This window comes from Hyaena hyaena, unplaced genomic scaffold (assembly GCF_003009895.1).
Source record: "Hyaena hyaena isolate Hyena2069 unplaced genomic scaffold, ASM300989v1 scaffold_201, whole genome shotgun sequence".
Classification (NCBI taxonomy): domain Eukaryota; kingdom Metazoa; phylum Chordata; class Mammalia; order Carnivora; family Hyaenidae; genus Hyaena; species Hyaena hyaena.
In genome coordinates this window covers 1,000,431-1,018,972 of record NW_024080833.1, presented here as the reverse complement: position 1 = coordinate 1,018,972, position 18,542 = coordinate 1,000,431, and the positions used below count along the sequence as shown (strand labels likewise).

At 40.8% G+C, this 18,542-nt stretch overlaps 1 protein-coding gene across 5 annotated transcripts in view; it reads right to left on the bottom strand.

The window, feature by feature from the left end:
* The window catches only part of DCAF6 (DDB1 and CUL4 associated factor 6), a 141,989-nt gene that overhangs the window by 53,781 nt on the left and 69,666 nt on the right, over nt 1–18,542 (bottom strand). For 3 of the 5 annotated variants that reach the window (XM_039241904.1, XM_039241902.1, XM_039241906.1), the window contains exon 11: nt 1,479–1,538. The exons of the other annotated variants lie outside the window; for them this stretch is intronic. In XM_039241904.1, the coding sequence (XP_039097835.1) occupies nt 1,479–1,538 (60 nt within the window). The remainder of the gene's footprint in view (nt 1–1,478; nt 1,539–18,542) is intronic. 5 annotated transcript variants of the gene reach the window in all.

The following is an 18,542-nucleotide window of genomic DNA, read 5'->3' as shown; positions in this document are numbered from 1 at the left end:
TTTAAGTGAATAAAATATTCAATATAATCTATGGAAATTACTCTGTGATTAACAGAGTATGAATCTGGCCACAAACCCTCTGGTAGTGATATACTATTTGCATTCATATGTCCTTACAAAAAAGATTTTTGATTAGAGAGCAGTTTTAAACAGTAGTACAATATATTAGAACATGATGTCATAATTGTACTTTACCTTCAGGGAATTATTTCTCACTGTTAAATGCCTTTACAATAAATGCATATAGATGAAACATGCTTCACTTCTTAGTTCTCAAATCCATTTACCAACTCATTCACCATTCATGCAGTCTCAAGATAGAAACACCCACAGCAATAGTGGTCCTCTCCGATCCATAAAGAAGAATTTAAGATCAGAAGTAATTTGTTTTAAAATTAGCTTCTGATATGTCTCCAGGAAGACAGCTAAAATCAGATCTATTTCACACTAAACAGGTACTTCAGTAATGCTTCAGTTCCCAAATACTACTGGCAAATGAGTCAGCCTACATGTGTCAACTTCCAGCCAACCAATAGCTTCTGGCCTAGGGCTAAGTTATTTTTTCCCAAATTTTCTGAATCGTATTTATAAAATATATTAGATAGATGATCATCAGTCTTCTTAGAGAAAAGTGAATACTATCTAAGTTATCCTGGACACCTTCACACCAATGTTTTTACCATCTGCATCACAATACATTTAGAATAACCCAGGGGATTCTGAGGCGCAACAGTAAAGCTGCTTGCCCCGACTGTGAACGGCCTTTTTGTTTAGTTTTTATAGTCTTCTTCTTTCCATCCTTCTTTTCAGCTTTCCCTTCTTATAGTCAGAATGTCTTCCTCTACCTATCCATCTCTGTGCTGTACCTGATTGATGTGCTGATAATAAAGCTTGAAAGATAAGTAAGCTGTTTATCTCATTAGGCTATGCTCAGAGCTTTCAGGTTGATTTTATACCTCTCCTACTTCACATGTGCAAGTGCCAGCGGACATTGTTTACCCTACAGAATCAGCACAATTATATTCTTTGTAGTTAAAGTTATCAGTAGTCTGGCCACTGGATAAGTGACACATTACCATAGGCAGTTGGGAATACAGAATATTACTATGTTCAAATAACCTTTTCTAAGTCAGCCACTAGGTAATATGGTAACCTCACCCCACAATTCTACACAAGTTTATGATACCTAAGATTTTAAAGATGGACATAGCTTATATCCATTACAAAATTGTTATAAAAAGAGAATTTAAAGATGGCATCAGGGGCCAAAAGTAGGAATTAACTTAGTTTATGTAGAAAATAATTTGTACAGGCCAAGGAGGACCTCTGTGCACAATACCATGTAGGGTAATTCAGCCCACAGAATCCTGACTATAAGACCATAATCAAATGAAATGCTATGGAACAGTGAGAGCGAGCTTGGTTTATGCAATAGAACTACGGACGGACGGGCATAGCGCATCTCCTGCTGCACGCACCCTGTTGCTCGTCAAGTGACATGGATCCGAGCTGTTTGTTAACCACAGAAGAAGGAGAATCTGAAACAAAAATGAGATTTCAACTTAAAAGTAAGCAGCAGAAAACTGCACAGCAATGTCATGATCAACTCTAAGCTTAAGAAACAAATGTCTAAGGGCAGAGAATAGAGGTAAGTACTGTGGTATATTTCCCAAGCAGTGAGTAAGCGGCGCCATGTGCTTAAGATACGTTATTCCACGCAAGCATTTAGCAACACTAAGAATGAGTTGAGAAAACATTCTTCTACTTCCATGCATATACCTTTTATCAAATTCACTTAGCACAGGCACAAGGTACAAGGTAGATAAAATAGAACTAGGGTTATCTCCTTCACTAAACAGAAGACTCCTTCCCCTTCGAAAACCCCTTTCCCCTAAAAGATGGCTTTCATTCTGGACTGGAGGATTCAAAGCATGAAATGAGGTGCTCACTACTCTCTGCTGGATTCTGGGTGTTTGTACCTTGAGCTGAAGCAGGAGCTCAAGTGAAGATGTGAGACAAAGAAAATGGTTTGTAAGAGAAAAATTCAGTGAAGCAATTGCCATTACAGAAACCTAGATAATTTTAAAAACTCTAAGACATGTTGTGCATATTAAAACTGTAATCTATTGAAGACTTAGGTTTTTTTAGGGGCCTGGTGGGAAAAGGAAAAGAGAGGAAAGGAATAGGCTTAATAGTCTGGGCTTCATGCTTTCCACGCTGGCTTCAAATAGAACATTTAATTTTTCATCCTTTTGATGCACCGAGTTTCTGTGTAAGAATTTGTTCTATAAATGGGTTCTATTGTTGGGAAAAGGCAGCATGATAAAATGCAAAGAGCACTGGTTTGGAGTGAGTGAGTTTTGATTCTAAACCTGGTTGTGACAATAATTAGCTGTGTGACATTTTTAGATCTATGCTTCTCTCTTCCTGGCCATCCTAGGGACCCAGTAACTTAAGCAAGCCACCAGAGAACAGGAGGAGGTGGCTACTAAGTCCTGGCTTGGGTCCCAGTGGGGCTATAATATGCAGATAGTAAGCATAGCTCTCCCCAAAATGTAAGATTAATTCCTAGTTTCTAATATCCTGTGTTCCAGTTCTTAGCAAATATTAATAAAACAAAAACCTTGCACTTTTGGATCATCACCAGTTTCTATTCATAATGGCATTTTACTCCCCCCAAAGTAGATACAATATCTTGAGTTGAGAGTGTTCTTGATGGCTAAGAAAAGCTTTCCAGTATATCCTGATTGCTTCAATTTGTACATTTGAGTCTCAGTCTCGCCACTGGGACCGCTTCTACCAACTTAAAATTGTCAGCCTTCAGGTACCACCCGTTTGCTCAGAGACTTCTGTATTATTGGATTGTGATAACGCATGATCATCATCTGAATAATAGCTTTGGCTTATCCTTACTTATCACCTCTTCATCAGAACATTCAGTTCAACAAATCTGCACAACACAAAAAGAAAGAAGGAAAGACAGTATTTCAATCAGTTCCTGAATCTATCCATGCTTTGCTTTCCTTTCCAAGACTTCCTCTCATTTATCCATTTCAGGGTTCGATACGACATTCCTACCTATGTTGTTTTTCAAGAACAGATAAGATAGGTTTTTAGAGAAAACCAAAATTATATTCCTTAAGGTAAAGAAAAACTTAAACAAAAATTTGAAGTACGGTGAAGTAAGTTATTAGAAAATCCTCCTAGAAAATGTTTTATGAAATATTTTTTGTTATATTTGTGTTTGTTATAATTGTTAAATTATACATTTAATTGTGCTCTCATTTATAACTAAGAGCCCTCAGAAAACTATCAACTCTCCAGGTAATCTTTTTATCAAATATTTAACTTTTCCATAAATATTATGGAATGTACAAATCTTATGAAATAAAGAACATCTTATTTAATTTTGTAGTTAAAAATTTCAGAAAGAATATGTCTCTTAAAAAACTCATTAATGAAGGATCTAGAATGCTGTTATCTCCTCCAAATTATATGTTTTCAATCTTTTTAATGATTTAAAATATTTAAGAAGTTTATGTTAAAAGAGTATTAAATGAAAAGGGTTTCCTCACTGGTTTGATACTTGCCGCAATACTGTACATAGCTGGGGAATTATCTGTTGTTCCCTCCATCTTGAGAAACCAATCTTTAAGAAGAAACCCTTCTTGATCATTCCTTGTTCTATTTTCAATCTTGGGCACCATGCAGCTGTTTTTGGAAGGATTATTTTCCTGTCACATTAACATCTGAAGTGACATATTTTTATATCCCTAGATATGTAAATACTATAACTTCCAACTTAGAGAAGTATTTCCAAAGATTAACACGATAAAATCAGTTCAATGCTGATTGTGTCAGTTGTTTGCATATTCTACCCCATTTCCCTGTAAAAGAAATATCTTCCAGAAAGCACCTATTACATAATAAAAATCAGACTGGGGTGCCTGGGTGGCTCAGTTGGTTAAGCCTCTGACTCTTGGTTTTGGCTCAGGTTATGATCTCACGGTCTGTGGGTTTGAGCCCCACACCAGGCTCTGTGCTGATGGCACGGAGCCTGCTTGGGATTCCCTGTCTCTCCCTCTGACCCTCCCTTGCACGCTCACTCGCTCACTAGCTCTCTCAAGATAAAATAAACTTGAGAAACATCAGATCATATGGTCTAATAATAATTTACTGCAAAATGCAATATGGTTGGTCCACTTATTGGAAGCGTTAGAACTATTATTTTTAAGGTAGAGATAAGCTTTAGGCTAAACTCATTCAGTGCTGAGCTCAAGGTGTCTCATGGCCAATTTCTGTATTATTTCCAAAAAGTTTGTGTTTTGGTCTCAAAAAAACGCTTCAGCCCCTTGATATCAGAATTTTCTCAAATGTAGACAAAAATAAGGAATTATAGTCTCTTAATAAGATTTTTATTTTATTTTTAAGTAGGCTCCACACCCAACGTGTGGCTCAAACTCAAGACCCAAGATCAAGAGTCTCACGCTCTACCGTCTGAGACAGCCAGATGTCTGGGTTCAGTTTTGGCTTTTCCATTCAGTAATACCATAACCCTGGACAAGTCATTTAATGTCTCTATGTCTCAGTTTCTCCATCTGTAAAATGGAAAGAATCACAGTATCTCCCACATACTGTTCTTATGAAGACTTAGTGAGATGATCCATGTAAATTACTTAGCACACAGGAAAGGGTCAATTAATGTTACTATTACTTGCATATTTTTCAGAAGCATGACACTGAATGAAAAATAATAACAGGAAGCTGTTCTGAAAAATGCTGAGCATGTTCCCATGTCTGAAGTTCTAACATGCTCATCACTGTTGTGCCCAGACTCTGTCATTCAATGTAGCCGAGGGCTTACGGAACTAGACGGACGTCCTATCTGAGTCACTAACTAAAGTCTGGGCTGTAAATACTAAAACAAGGATCAAATGCATCCATCTGAGGAGGCTACCGTGACTGCTGTCATGGACAGTGGGGAACTGGATGGTGTATAGAGCCTGCTTGCACAGGATCGGTAAGTGCTGATTTTTTCCAATATGGCTCAGTTTTGAAAAGCCCTTTTTTCAAAAATAATCACCAATCTTTTGTACCCTCTTGGGGTATCAAAATTACTTTTTTTCTTTTCCAATAAGCAAAACCGTGCCATAAAGTGAAAAAACAGTTCCTACCTGACCCTCTCTAGGCTGGCTCCATGCTCCAGTGGGCTCTGTGGTGGTCGAGCCAGACTACAGCAGACTCCACAGCGTGTTGTCACTCTGAGCAGGAGCCAGCGACCCATGACTTCAAAGGACCTGAAATGGGAAAAAAAAAAGCTGGGTTTAAAATCAGCAATATGCTGACTGCCTCTGCCACAGCTGTTTAGGGCATCTGTCTTTAGAGCTCATTCCAAACCCTGAATGCCATCCACCGTGCATGGCTGTGAAAGGAGGTAACTTCGAGGCAGTAAGTGAAAGATATTATAATTAAGACAGTACGTTATTATGCGTACTGCTCTACTTAGGAACATAAAAATGTTATACAATATCGTCTACCCCATACTTATGCCACCTCTGTAAATTATGGAAGGCCACGCTAGCTAAATAAATCAGTAATTGGGAAACTGAGACACAAAGCAGCCAAATGATCAGTCTGAGCCAATCTAGTCACAAAGCCAGGACAAGAACTCAACCAGTCTAATACCCAAACAGTAATCTGATGAAGGCAGATTCACCTCTTTATGACTGGGGAAAAGAAAAAAAAAATCACTGAAAGCCTAGAAATAAATTACAATGTATTTCTTAAAAGCCTGGGGGGGTGGGGGTGGGAGGCACTTTTGTTTTTAGCTTAAAAAATAAAAATATTTTAAAGTAATGTATTCTGACTTTGAAAAATGAAATTTTTAGAAATTAGCTATGATGGATCAATTACCATGATACACAGACAGTATTGTACTTAATCATTAAGTTTAAGAACATGTTTAATAACTGTTATTCAAATAAAAACCTCCCTGTTGGATTTCATAAATTGAATTCCTATTCGGTATTTTTATAGTTTGTATGTTCTAAAAGATGAATTTTTTATTAAGTTATTCATTTTTCCTCATATCCAAAGTTTACTAAATGGAAAAAAATATGCAGATTTTTATTAGTCATCCTCTGTAACAAACTATGCATTATTTAACTTTTCTTCAATTACCAAACAGTGTTCTTGTGACATATGCAGACAGAATAAAGGTAGCATCATCACATGTGCTCAGGGCAGGTCACAGATGACTTAATCAGGGGCTCCTATGTCTGGTACGAACGCTGTGTTAAAAGCACATGAGGAGCCTCAGTGGCTCAGATGATTAACTGTCCAAGTCTTGGTTTTGGCTCAGGTCAGGATCTTGCAGTTTCATGAGTTCAAGCCCCATGTCAGACTGCGCTGACAGCATGGAGCCTACTTGGGATCCTCTCTCCGTCTCCCCCTTCCTGTCTCTGTCTCTCTCGAAATAAGTAAATAAACAAAAAAAGCATATGATCTAGAGGAAGTATTCACCTTATGGTAAAAGAAGCAATATGCACTGTGAGCACTAAGGCTCTCTAATACTGGCCATGTAAGACGGCCCCAGAGCCCAACACGTCGTTAAAAACCAAAGCAGGGGCACCTGGGTGGCTCAGTCAGTTGAGCATCCAACTTCAGCTCAGGTCATGATCTCACGGTTGGTGGGTTCGAGCCCCACATCAGGCTCTGTGCTAGCAGCACGGAGCCTGCTTCCGATTCTGTCTCCCTCTCTCTCTGCCTGCCCCCAACTCGTGCGCACTCTCTCTCTCTCAAAAATAAACATTAAAAATAAAATCTCAACAAAACACAACAAAGTAAAGCTAACACGTTTCTCAACCTCAAAATGGGGCAAGGTGTCTACTTTTTAAAGATTACCACAAATCAGAGTGACTATCAAACTAGATACTATTTAATAAGAAATCTCAGAGCTGGTAAAATAGCATCTTATTTCAGAGATTACATAATACTCTAAAGCTTACTTTTGTAAAAAAGAATCTGCTTCAATTCAAACTGGTAAGCTAGATATGAAAGGATGAGTCTAAAAATATTTTTCTAATGTCTACAATGTATACTTCTTTCCTGCTAATATAGACAGTTTATTTTATACTCAAAGTCACTTTAATATTTGGTTTGTTATCTGCTTAATTTCAGGATTTAAAAAATATTTATGGGGCACCTGGGTGGCTCAGTCAGTTAAGCATCTGACTTCAGCTCAGGTCATGATCTCACAGTTTGTGGGTTCGAGCCCCGCGTTGGGCTCTGGGCTGACAGCTCAGAGCCTGGAGCTGCTTCAGATTCTGTCTCCCTCTCTCTCTGACCCTCCCCTGCTCATGCTGTCTCTTTCTCTCTCTCTCTCTCTCAGAAATAAAAACATTAAAAATTTTTTTAAAAATATTTACATGTGTAGGAGCACTGTAACTTCCTTATTGGATTTTATGTTGCAATATTTTTACTTTTGAAACACTTCAGCTAGAGTTTCATGCCTTGCACAAAATCATAGCAAAATGTCTTATTGTCACGACTATCATTTAATCAAGCTTTCCAGTCGGTTTGAAGTATAGGGGAAAAAAATGGTCAGAGATGTCTTTGCTTGGCTGATATTCCCTCTATTAATATAACACTCAATTAAAAATCAGGCCCAGAATTTGTTCCAAACATCACACCTATATTACAGCTATTTAAATATATTTTATTTCACCATGATATTATATAATATGCTTTTGTTATCAGCACATGGTAGAACAGGTATTTATAAAGTGGAGGTTGCTAAGTTCTACCAATATACAAATGAATTACAAGTAATTAAATCAGAGTTCTCAAAGTAATTAATACCCCACTCTGCAGGGTGGCAAAACAAAATATTCGTACAAAGTGAAGTATCATAGTCTCCTCTGTGGACACATTCTAGTTCCTAAATAAAGATCTGTAGCACCCGCTACGTAGTACCTGTAGGATAGGATATATAATACCTATCATCCATCTTGAAAGAATTCAATCGACAAGTTGTTTTCTGCTATATAATTCTTTCGACAAACATCTGTGGAGTATCATGAGATTTCTGGCCATAAAAGAACGAGGCCATTAAAATGCTCAAAGAAAAAGAGTGGCACAGATTATCACTGTCTTACTAGAGTTTTGTGGCATCAGAACAGGCATGAGACTGTATTTTTGTTGTCCTATGTATCAGAAAGTTGATTATGTATACAAGGAATAAGTAAGCAGATACTGAAAATTCTCAAATAATTACAGAGGAGGATGACCGCATCAGCATGCTAGGTGGCCAAACAACACTGTAGTTCTAAAGTCTAGCATTACTCCACCCCTGGGAGTACTGGTTAATGTCCAAAGGAGAAGCAAAAGAAGAAAAGGAAGGGCTAGGGGCCGATAAACATACAGACCATTTCAGCATATTAAAAATTTTCAATAAGAATACCAAAGCAGGCTCCAAATTCACTAGATTATTAGGAAGTAGTTGATTAGCTATTAAAGTAATAAACATCTGCCCCTTTGCAGGAACATGACCAACAAAATAACAGATTATTCTATGGTCATCTCTCTGGCAAACCGTGCTGCCGGGCCGTGTCCCTCCCGCCGTGCGCTGATGGGCACACCAGACACCAGAAAGGCAGGGAATAGCTGTCAGCGCCATCAGCTCTTTCTGAAGGGAGGGGAAGCATCTTGTTACAGACACAGCATCAGTGTTAAAAAACCAACTCGCCCGGCTGCTCGAGGACACTAGACATTAATAACCTGAAGCGCCAGGGTCCTGGGAAGAGCCCTCGTGAGAAGACTGACCGGAAGAAGGCTGCTGCTGGGCCCGCGCAGCCAGCTCTTGCTGCCTCTGCTGTTCGGCCCTCTTAAGCCTCAGTTGTTGCAGGCGTTTACGGAGCAAAGCTATCTCAGGCCCCCTTAAAAACTCTGACACAGATAGGGAAACAAAAGGTGAAAAGATAGTAATAAAATAGGAAATATCAGGAATGTGGTTATATATCAAAGAGAGAAGGATACAAATAAAATAGGTCTCCTGGAGGAGTATTAAAAACAAACTGCTCGAAACTAATTTGACAATAAACTATTTAAAAAAAATAAATAAATAAAATAAAATAAAAAAAATAAAAACAAACTGCTCACGAGAAAGAAATTACTGATTATCACATTATGAGATAAACTACACACACTTCCATATTCAAATGCATCTATTTACAATGAAATGAATTACACACATATAGTTCTCTAAGGATATTTAAGTAACTAAATAGAATGAAAATAAAGTCTTCCATAAGCAAAGCATTTAAAAATATTCCTTCACTAATTTCATCTTTCTATAAAACACTACAAAAAAATTAGAAAATATCAGTTATCTAATCTATACACAAAATTGTTACCTTCAATCAAATGACAATTAAAATTCAATTAAAATTATGGTTATGTGTTTGTAAACAGTTCCTGGACTTATTAATGGAGAACTCTTTAAAAAGTCAAAGTTACATATTTTTCAGATAAACTGATTTGTCATTTACTTTTTTTAGCTAAAAATACTAACGTAATCTTTAATATTTTCTTAGAGCAGCAGTCACAGTAGAAATATAAAAGTAGAAGTATAACATAGGATTCTGCAGCTATATTTGAGTGCTTCCTAGGTATGAGGCATTGTTTTAGGCTCCGTGGAGAAAACACGGAACAAAATAGTCCCTACTCAGGTGGAGTTTATGTTCTGAAAGGAAGAAAGACATCAGTGAACTCACACACACACACACACATCTATGTATATGCAGGTAGGTGCTTGGGTGGCGCAGGGCCGACTGCTGTGAAGCAAACTGGACAGGGGAGGGGAGGGGAGGGGCGGGGAGGAGATGGTGGAGGAGGAGCTGTTTTCTGTATCATCATTAAGGAAGGCCACTCTCAGGAGAAGATTTCTGAACAGAGACCTGGGTGTCTGGAGGAAACGTTCCAGGCAGAGGGAAGAGCAAGTGCGAATGCTCGGAGGAGGACGTGGGACGTGCCCCAGGTAGCGGCAGAAGAGTGTACGGACAGTTTAGATGCAGAATGACCCAGCGTTTTTGGCCTAAGTAAGAAGAAAAAGAGTTGTCGTCATTCACCGTGATGGGACAACTGAGGGAAGAGAACTACCAGGGGTCCATCACAGTGCAGAGCCGAGGAGGGACCCGCTCCAATAGTCGATAAGTCGCTGGTAACCTGGATGCCACTGGTGATGTGACTTGAAGCCACTGCAAGTGCAGGTGACAATAAATAGTCTAGGAGCTGAACCCCGGGGCATTCCAGTGTTCAACAGAAAGAAGAACCCATGAGCAGGAAGGAGAAGCCAGTGAGGGGGTTGGACGGAGTAGCTGTGTAAGATGCTGCTAATGCGATGAAAAAGATACTGAGAATCAACCCCGGGCTTCTGCACCTTGGAGGTCATTTATGATCTTTTTTCTTTTGAATAGTTTATTGTCAAGTTGGTTTCCATGTAACACCCAGTGCTCATCCCCACAAGTGCCCTCCCCCATGCCCATCACCCCCAGGTCACTAATGATCTTGATGAGCTATTTCAGCAGAAATCGCAGGGGCCAAAAGCTGACTGGAACAGGTTCCAGAGAAAGTCGAGGTAATGCAGTAGAGACACAAGGCATATATACTCTTTCCAGAAGACTTGCTGCTAACAGGGAGCAGAGAAACTGGATGATTGTTGGTGGGGGAATAGAGTCCAAGGAAGTCTGTTTTAGTCTGGGAAATAATGCCTGTGTCCATATGCTGATGAGCAATGTTTATCGAGGGAAGGAAGAAAGATGTTGCGTGAAAGAAGTGGGCAAACGCAGGAATGCTGCCCCTGAGCAGACCGAAAGAGCCGAGCAGCAGCGGGTAAGAGGAGGAAGCGGTTTTAAATAGGGTCCATGCAGCTTCACTACAACCAAAGGCAAGGCAGGGATTCGGCAGCAGCTGAAGTGATGGTGGGGCACAAACGACTCTGCGTCCCTTGCGGACACTGGTAGCAAAGTACATAAACTACCAAATCACTTCTAGCCCCGTTTACATAGATTGTACAGGTGCAAATTTACTGTTTCATGAATCAATCGTGCCAGAGATAGTAACATCTTGTTACCATGTTCTCTACTTTTAACCAGTTTTATTCAGTCAACCAAGTGGCAGTTAAGATTTAGTAAACAGTTCAAGTATCAACAGTCTCTTACTTCTAGGTTCTTCCTAGGAAATTTTCTAGAAGCCAGAAGGACAGACCTCACTGACTACTGAACTGTGTGCCTTCTTTTTAGGTATAAACGTGTACTTCTATATTGACAGCACAACAGCAATGCTTTAAGCATATAAAATAAAGAATGTGCACCCATAAGTTTATTATTTTACAATTCAAAAAAAATTACATGAAGAGGCTACATGTATGTTACATTCTGCTAAGACAGAAAAATCACAAAAAATTCACCTGACTTCACTGTCGCTTCAAACCCTCTCTCTTGAGCTGCCAAGTGCTTTATGGGGCCAGGAGAGCCCCCATCTGGATGCACCCCGTGCCGTGGCATATCAAGAGCACGCCTAAGTGCAAGCAGTGATGGTCTGTAACTCGGAAAATCAAGATTTCGCTAGGATAATGTCCTGAACTATTTATTCAATGCTTCCAGTGCTTTTTAAAGAAGAGCTCACTTGTTTACTTTTTTTTTAAAATTTTTTAATGTTTTTTATTTTTTTCTAGGAGAGAGAGAGAGAGACAGCGTGAGCAGGAGAGGGTCAGAGAGAGAAGGAGTCACAGACTCCGAAACAGGCTCCAGGCTCTGAGCTGGCAGTCAGCACAGAGCCTGACGCGGGGCTCGAACCCACGAACCATGAGATCATGACCTAAGCGAAAGTCGGACGCTTAACCGACTAAGCCACCCAGGCGTCCCTCACTTGTTTACTTTTAAGACCGGTATTGTGGCTTCTTCCCCCAACCCCCAGGGTTAAAACAAAAAACGAAGCTATGGACAGAAGTCGCCACATAGCTAACTAGGAATGGCAAATATTAAATTAAAAATTCCAACCAGACTAAGCAGACTAAACAACCAGACTAAACAACAGTCTTGCTGGCAGTTTGAAACATTAAAGGCAGGTACAGTACATACACATTATATCCTTCAAAAAAATGTATAAACATGTAATTTATAACATGAATAAATGTGCTGAGAACTAGTTTTTGTTAACATGAACCAAAATGGAAAGTGAATATCATGAATACTTTTGGGCTGAATTTTAAAAACAAAACAAAAAATTCCTCACAAATGTGTCAGGAACTGCTTACGGGAAACCGCCTGCCCTACCCTGCTCGGGGCTGCGGGGCTCCGGGCCTGGCTCCCACTAACACAGAGCCATGCGGCACAGCCTCCCGACAGAGGGCCCTCGGCTCTAACCTCCGGCCCGCCCTGCCTCCCCCGCACACAGGGCCTGCCCAGGACACCGCACTACTTCTCTACCTGATTGGCGGGAACCGCACCCGCCCGCGGTGGGTCTGTCCTGCACTCACACCTTAGTTCTTGTCCAGACGACCCTGGTGCATCTCCTCCTAGAACTGTCACTCCTTTACTGACTTCCAAGTTCCTCTGGTCTCGTCTTTGGTCTCCCCAAATATTTCCACTTGCTTCTAATCTATATATTGTCTCCACCTAGACTGAGTAGACTCTGGTCCCCTTTAAGAAAGCTGTAATCTGGATATTTGGGCTTTGCAGGATGATGTACAACAGAGCAACTGCTGTCCCCAGCAGTTTTTCTACAGAGCTCAATTTAACTATAAAGATTTTGAATAGACCTAAAGAAATGTGTAAATCTGGACAGGTATTTGTAAATGGGCAGGAATTCACACCTAAGCCATTTCATATCCTACCTTAAGGAAACCAAAGTCTCATTGTCGGAGCGTCCTATTTAACTGGAAGCACATGGATCCCTGAAGTGACTCACTTCTCAAAGTGAGACCTCCAAGGCGAATTTTGTATGTACTGACAACCCCATTCAATCCAAAGAATCTGCCTTCTCTAATCATATTCTTTTATCTAGATTAAAATAAAACCATTTGGGGGCACCTGTGTGGCTCAGTCTGTTAGGCATCTGACTCCTGATTTAGGCTTAGGTCATGATCTCAACAGTTTGTGAGATAGACTGTGAAACCTGCTTGGGATTCTGTCTCTTCCTCTCTCTTTGCCTCTCCTCTGCTCATGCGCTCGCTCTCTCTCTCTCTCTCTCTCTTTCTCGCTCAAAAATAAAACTACTCTAAAAAGAAGAAACAAGTCATAAATCAACCTAAAATGAACAAAATAGTAACAAATTTTCTTCTTATTCTTTTTTCTAAAGTAATCTTTATGACCAACATGGGGCTTGAAGTCACAACCCCAAGGATCAAGAGTTGCATGCTCCACCGACTGAGCCAGCTAGGTGCCCCAAAATAATTACAAGTTTTAATAAGTGACGGGGAATGTGGGTGGCTCAGTCAGTTAAGTGTCTGACTTCAGCTCAGGTTATGATCTCATGGTTTGTGGTTCAAGCCCCACGTTGGGCTCTGTGCTGACAGCTTGTAGCCTGGAGCTGCTTCAGATCTTTGTCTCCCTCTCCCTCTCTCTCTGCCCCTCCTCCACTCACGCTCTGTCTCTCAAAAATAAATAAATGTTAAATTTTTTTTAATTTTAGTGAGTGCTTATCACAAAGTAAACAAGGCTATATAAAAGAGTAATATTTTAGTACAGAAAGATGAATCTAGCTAGGGTAGGAATGAAAGACCTCCTTTAAGTAACACTTGAACTGAGAAAGAAGGAAAAAGAAGTTGGCTACAATAAACCAAGGTGGAGCTTCTCGGTAAGAGAACAGTAAGTACAAAGGCTCAGAATTAGAAACAAAGAGGGAGAAGAGAACTTGGCACATTCAAGGAAATAAAGGAAACCAATGCAGGTGGAAGATAATGATCACTGGGAACTAAGAAAGCGGTATGAAGTGAGGTTAGAGAGGGGGGCAAAACCCAGACCATGTAGGTTCCTCCAGATCACGGTAAAAAGTTTCGATTGTTTTTTTATAGTTACACTCCTAAGTGCAATTAGAAGTCTTTGAGGGGTTTTAAACAGCAAAGTTATATAATCTGATTTAACACTGTAGAATACTGACCCTGGCTGCTGCATGAAGAATAAATGATAAGGGAGTGAGAGATGCAGGGAGATCACTTAGCAGACAAGAAATGATGGTAAGATGTAAGAAGTAAAATTTATTTTAGACACAGAACAGGACTTGCTGATGGACTGAGCGTAGGACATGAAGGAAAGCAAGGAATCAAGAACACAGAGACTGTTAAAATAAGCAAATGGGGCAGGTGGATTTAAATTTACTAAAATATAACATGGCTAACATGGAAGAGATTAGCAGGCAGGAAGGAGAGGAGGTTAAATTAAGTTTTAGTTTGGAAATGTTAAGCTTAAGATATCCAAAGACAACTAAAAAGAAGGGTCAAATAAGCAGCTGGACACAGGAGTTTCTAACTCAAAGCAGAAGATCAGATTGTTGACAAACATTTGGAAATCTTCAACTCAGAGAAGCTATCAAAAGCCACGTGAGGGGCACCTGGGTGGCTCAGTCAGCTGAGCGACCAACTCTTAATTTTGGCTCAAGTCATGATACTAGGGTTATAGGATTGAGCCCCATGTAGGGTTCCTCAATGGATGTGGAACCTGCTTAAGATTCATTCTCTCTCTCTCTCCCTCTCTCTCGCTCTTTCTTTCCTTCTCCCTCTGCCCCTCCTCAAAGCTTTGTCTCTCAAAAAGTTAAAAAAAATTTTTTTAGAGGCTATGCAATCCCCAGGGATACAAAAAAATTGATGCAATCCCCCAGGGATACAAAATAGAGCAAAGAGCACAGACTAAGAAGTTCTACTGGGGCACCTGGGAGGCTCAGTTGGTTAAGCGTCCGACTTCAGCTCAGGTCATGATCTCATGGTTCATGGGTTCGAGCCCTGTGTCGGGCTCTGTGCTGACAGCCAGCTCAGTGCCTGGAGACTGTTTCGGATTCTGTGTCTCCCTCTCTCCCTGACCCTCCCCTGCTCATGCTCTCAGAAATAAATAAAACATTAAAAAAATTAAAAAAAAGAAGTTCTAATAAAATATTCAGAAGTATATAGAATAAGAAATATCAACAATGATTACTGAAAACCAGCTAGAGTTGATAATAAGAATAAATAAGCAAAGTGGTATCACAGATGTCTTGGAAGGAAAGTGTTTCAAGAAAGGAGTGACAGACTATGTTAAATGCAAATAGATTTAAAAGCCTGTAAGACACCAACAGAGAGGGATACAATTTGGCAAATTCGGCAAAACATTAAGTCACTGGTGACTGACAAAAAGTTTCAGTGCATCTGTCCATGTGTAGCAACATGGATGGACCTTGAGGGTGTTATGCTGAGCGAAATAAGTCAGGCAGAGAAGGACAGATACCATGTGTTTGCACGTATAGGGGTTAGGAGGAACTTAACAGAGGACCATGGGGGAGAAGAAGGGGGGAAAGAGTGAGAGAGAGGAAGAGAGGCAAACCATGAGAGACTCTTGAATGCTGAGAATAAACTGAGGACTAATGGGTGAGGGGGGGGGGGGGGGGTGGGAGATGGGCACAGAGGAGGGCATTTGTGGGGATGAGCACCGGGTGCTATATGGAATGGAAACCAACTTGACAATAAACTATTTGTAAAAAAAAAAAAAAAAAAAAAGTTTCAGTGCAAATGGGAGTTGAAGGGCAGACGGGAGTTGCTTGATGAACAGATGGAAGATGGTAAGAAAATGGAGACGGGATATGTGAGTAACTCTTTTGAAGACTCTAATTATAAAAGAAGCCAAGACACAAGTCTGGAGGAGAACGTGGGATAATTAAGGGAAGATTTTTTTAAGACAGGAGATAATAACAGCTCATGTTTGAGGTGGAAAAGGACCCATACAACAGAAAAGGCAGTAATAATGATGCTGGAGAAGAGCAAAGTCCCTGAGAACTTGGAAAGGGATGGGAACTGCACCATCGACCTTTGAAAGGAACAGACACACTTCTTCTCAAATGTGTCTGCTTCTATCACAGATGCTAGAATGTCAGGAGATTCAAAAGCAGGAAAAAGTGCTCCCCCAAACCCAACGTGAATGAGAGGGCATCGGCTTGGGGACAGGATGAGGGCAGAAGGGGAGTGCTAAAATCCAGGGAGACAAGAAGGTGTGAATTAACACTCCGGCTAGTTGCTGAGCAGCAGTGCTGGAAGGCTGCTCTGGCAGCAGCGAGCACCCACTGACATGTGTGCTTGTGACTTTCTTCACTATGACTCAGTGTCTCAGCTGCAGACTAAGAGAAGGTAAACAATTAGGCTCACAGATGGCATTTTGCCAGGGAAGTTTTCACATTCCCTCCATTCCTTTCCTTCCCCCCAACAAAAGTGACAGAGGAAATACAAGGGAAATAAAGGAAACATTCACACGAAGTGGTACCCCCAGCAAGGGAGGAGGCATGCTTTCCACTCCATCTCTAGGCAAGGCAGGAGAGGCACCCCTTGAAGACACCGCACTTGTGCTTCCAAGGCACCACAATAAAGCAACTATCCAGTAAGGCAAGTCTACTGAATTCTGTGGTTTCCTGGTGCATATAAAAGCCATGTTTACACTATTCTGTAGTCTATTAAGTGCACAGTTGCATGATGTCTAAAAAACAATATATGTACCTTAACTAAGAATTAACTTATTGCTAAAAAAAAAACAAAAAACAAAAAAAAACCATCATTTGAACTCGCAGTGAGTCGTAATCTTTTTGCTTGCGGAGAGTCTCACCTTGATGCTGACGGCTGCTGACTGACCCGGGATAGCGGAATCCTTTCACTAATGAGTTTTTCGTAGCAGCTATTTTACAGCATTTTGCCCACAGCAGAACTTTCAAAGTGAAGTCTATCCTCTCAAACCCTGCCACTGCTTTATCAACTAGGTTTATGTAATATTCTCAATGCTCTGTCGTCATTTCAACAATCTTCACAACATCTGCACAGGGAGTAGATTCCATCCCAGGAAACCACCTTCTCTGCTCATCCATGAGAAGCAACTCCTTACCCCATCAAGTTCAATCCTGAGGCTGCAGCAACTCGGCGCCATCTTCGGGCTCCACTTCTCATTCTAGTTCTCTTGCCATTGCCACCAGATCCGCAGTCACCTCCGCCACTGATGTCTCCAGCCCCATGGTCACTTCTGCCACTGACATCTCCAGCCCCGTGGTCACTTCCGCCACTGAAGTCTCCAGCCTCCACGTCGTCCACGAGGGGTGGAATCAACTTCTGCCAAACTCCTGTTCATATTGATATTCTGACTTCTTCCCATAATCATGATATTCTTTTTAGTAACTTTTAAATTATTTTTAATGTTTATTTATTTTTGAGAGAGAGAGAAAGTGCAAGTGGGTGAGGGGCAGAAAGAGAGGGGATAGGGGATCTGTAGCGGGCTCTGCGCTGACAGCGGTGAGCCCGATATGGGGCTTGAACTCACGAACTGCAAGATCATGAAGTAGAAGTCAGATGCTTAAGAGACTGAGCCACCCAGGTGCCCCATGAATCATATTCTTAATGGCATCTTGAATAGGGATTCCTTTCCAGAAGGTTTTCAATTTCCTTTGCCCAGATCCATCAGAGGAATCACTACCTATGGCAGCTATGGACTTTCAGACTTGAAAGTCGAAACGGCTCCTTGATCCGAGGGCTGCAGAAAGGATGTTGTGTTAGCAGGCATAAACATATTAACCTTGCTGTACATCTCCATCAGAGCTCTAGGGAAACTAGACACAGGAGCAGGAATATTTTGAAAAGTATCTTTCTCTCTGAGCAGCAGGTCTCAACAGTGGGCTTCATATTTTGCAAACCATGTTGCAAACAGCTATGCTGTCATCCAGGCTTTGTTGTTCCTTTTCTAGAGCACGTGCACAGTAGATTCAGAATAAATCTTAAGGGCCTTGGGATTTTCACAATAGGAAATCCTCTCTTCACAACTTTTCTTCTGCAGCTTCCTCATGTCTCTGGCCTTTGCACAATTGCAGAGAGTGAGGCTTTGGCGTAAGGGAATGTTGTGGCTGTTCCGTCACCTATGCAGACCACTAAAACTTTCTGTATCAACGATAAGGCTGTTAATGTACTTTCGTTGTCATCTGTGTGTTCGCTGGAGTAGCGCTGTTAACCTCCTTCAAGAACGTCTGCTTTGCATTCACAACTTGGATGTTTGGCACAAGAGGCCAGGCTTTCTGCCTGTCTAGGCTTTTGACATGCCTTCCTCACTAAGCTTAACCATTTCTAGTTTTTTATTTGAAATGAGAGCGTGTCCTTGAACACTCAGAAGCCATTTTAGAGTTATTAACTGGCCTGATCTCAATACTGTTGTGTCTCAGGGAACAGGGAGGCCCAAGGAGAAAGAGAGAGAGAGGGGACAGTTGTTTGGCAGAGCAGTCAGAACACAGACACATTTACCGAACAAGCTCCCTGTCTCATGTGGGTGGCGTCT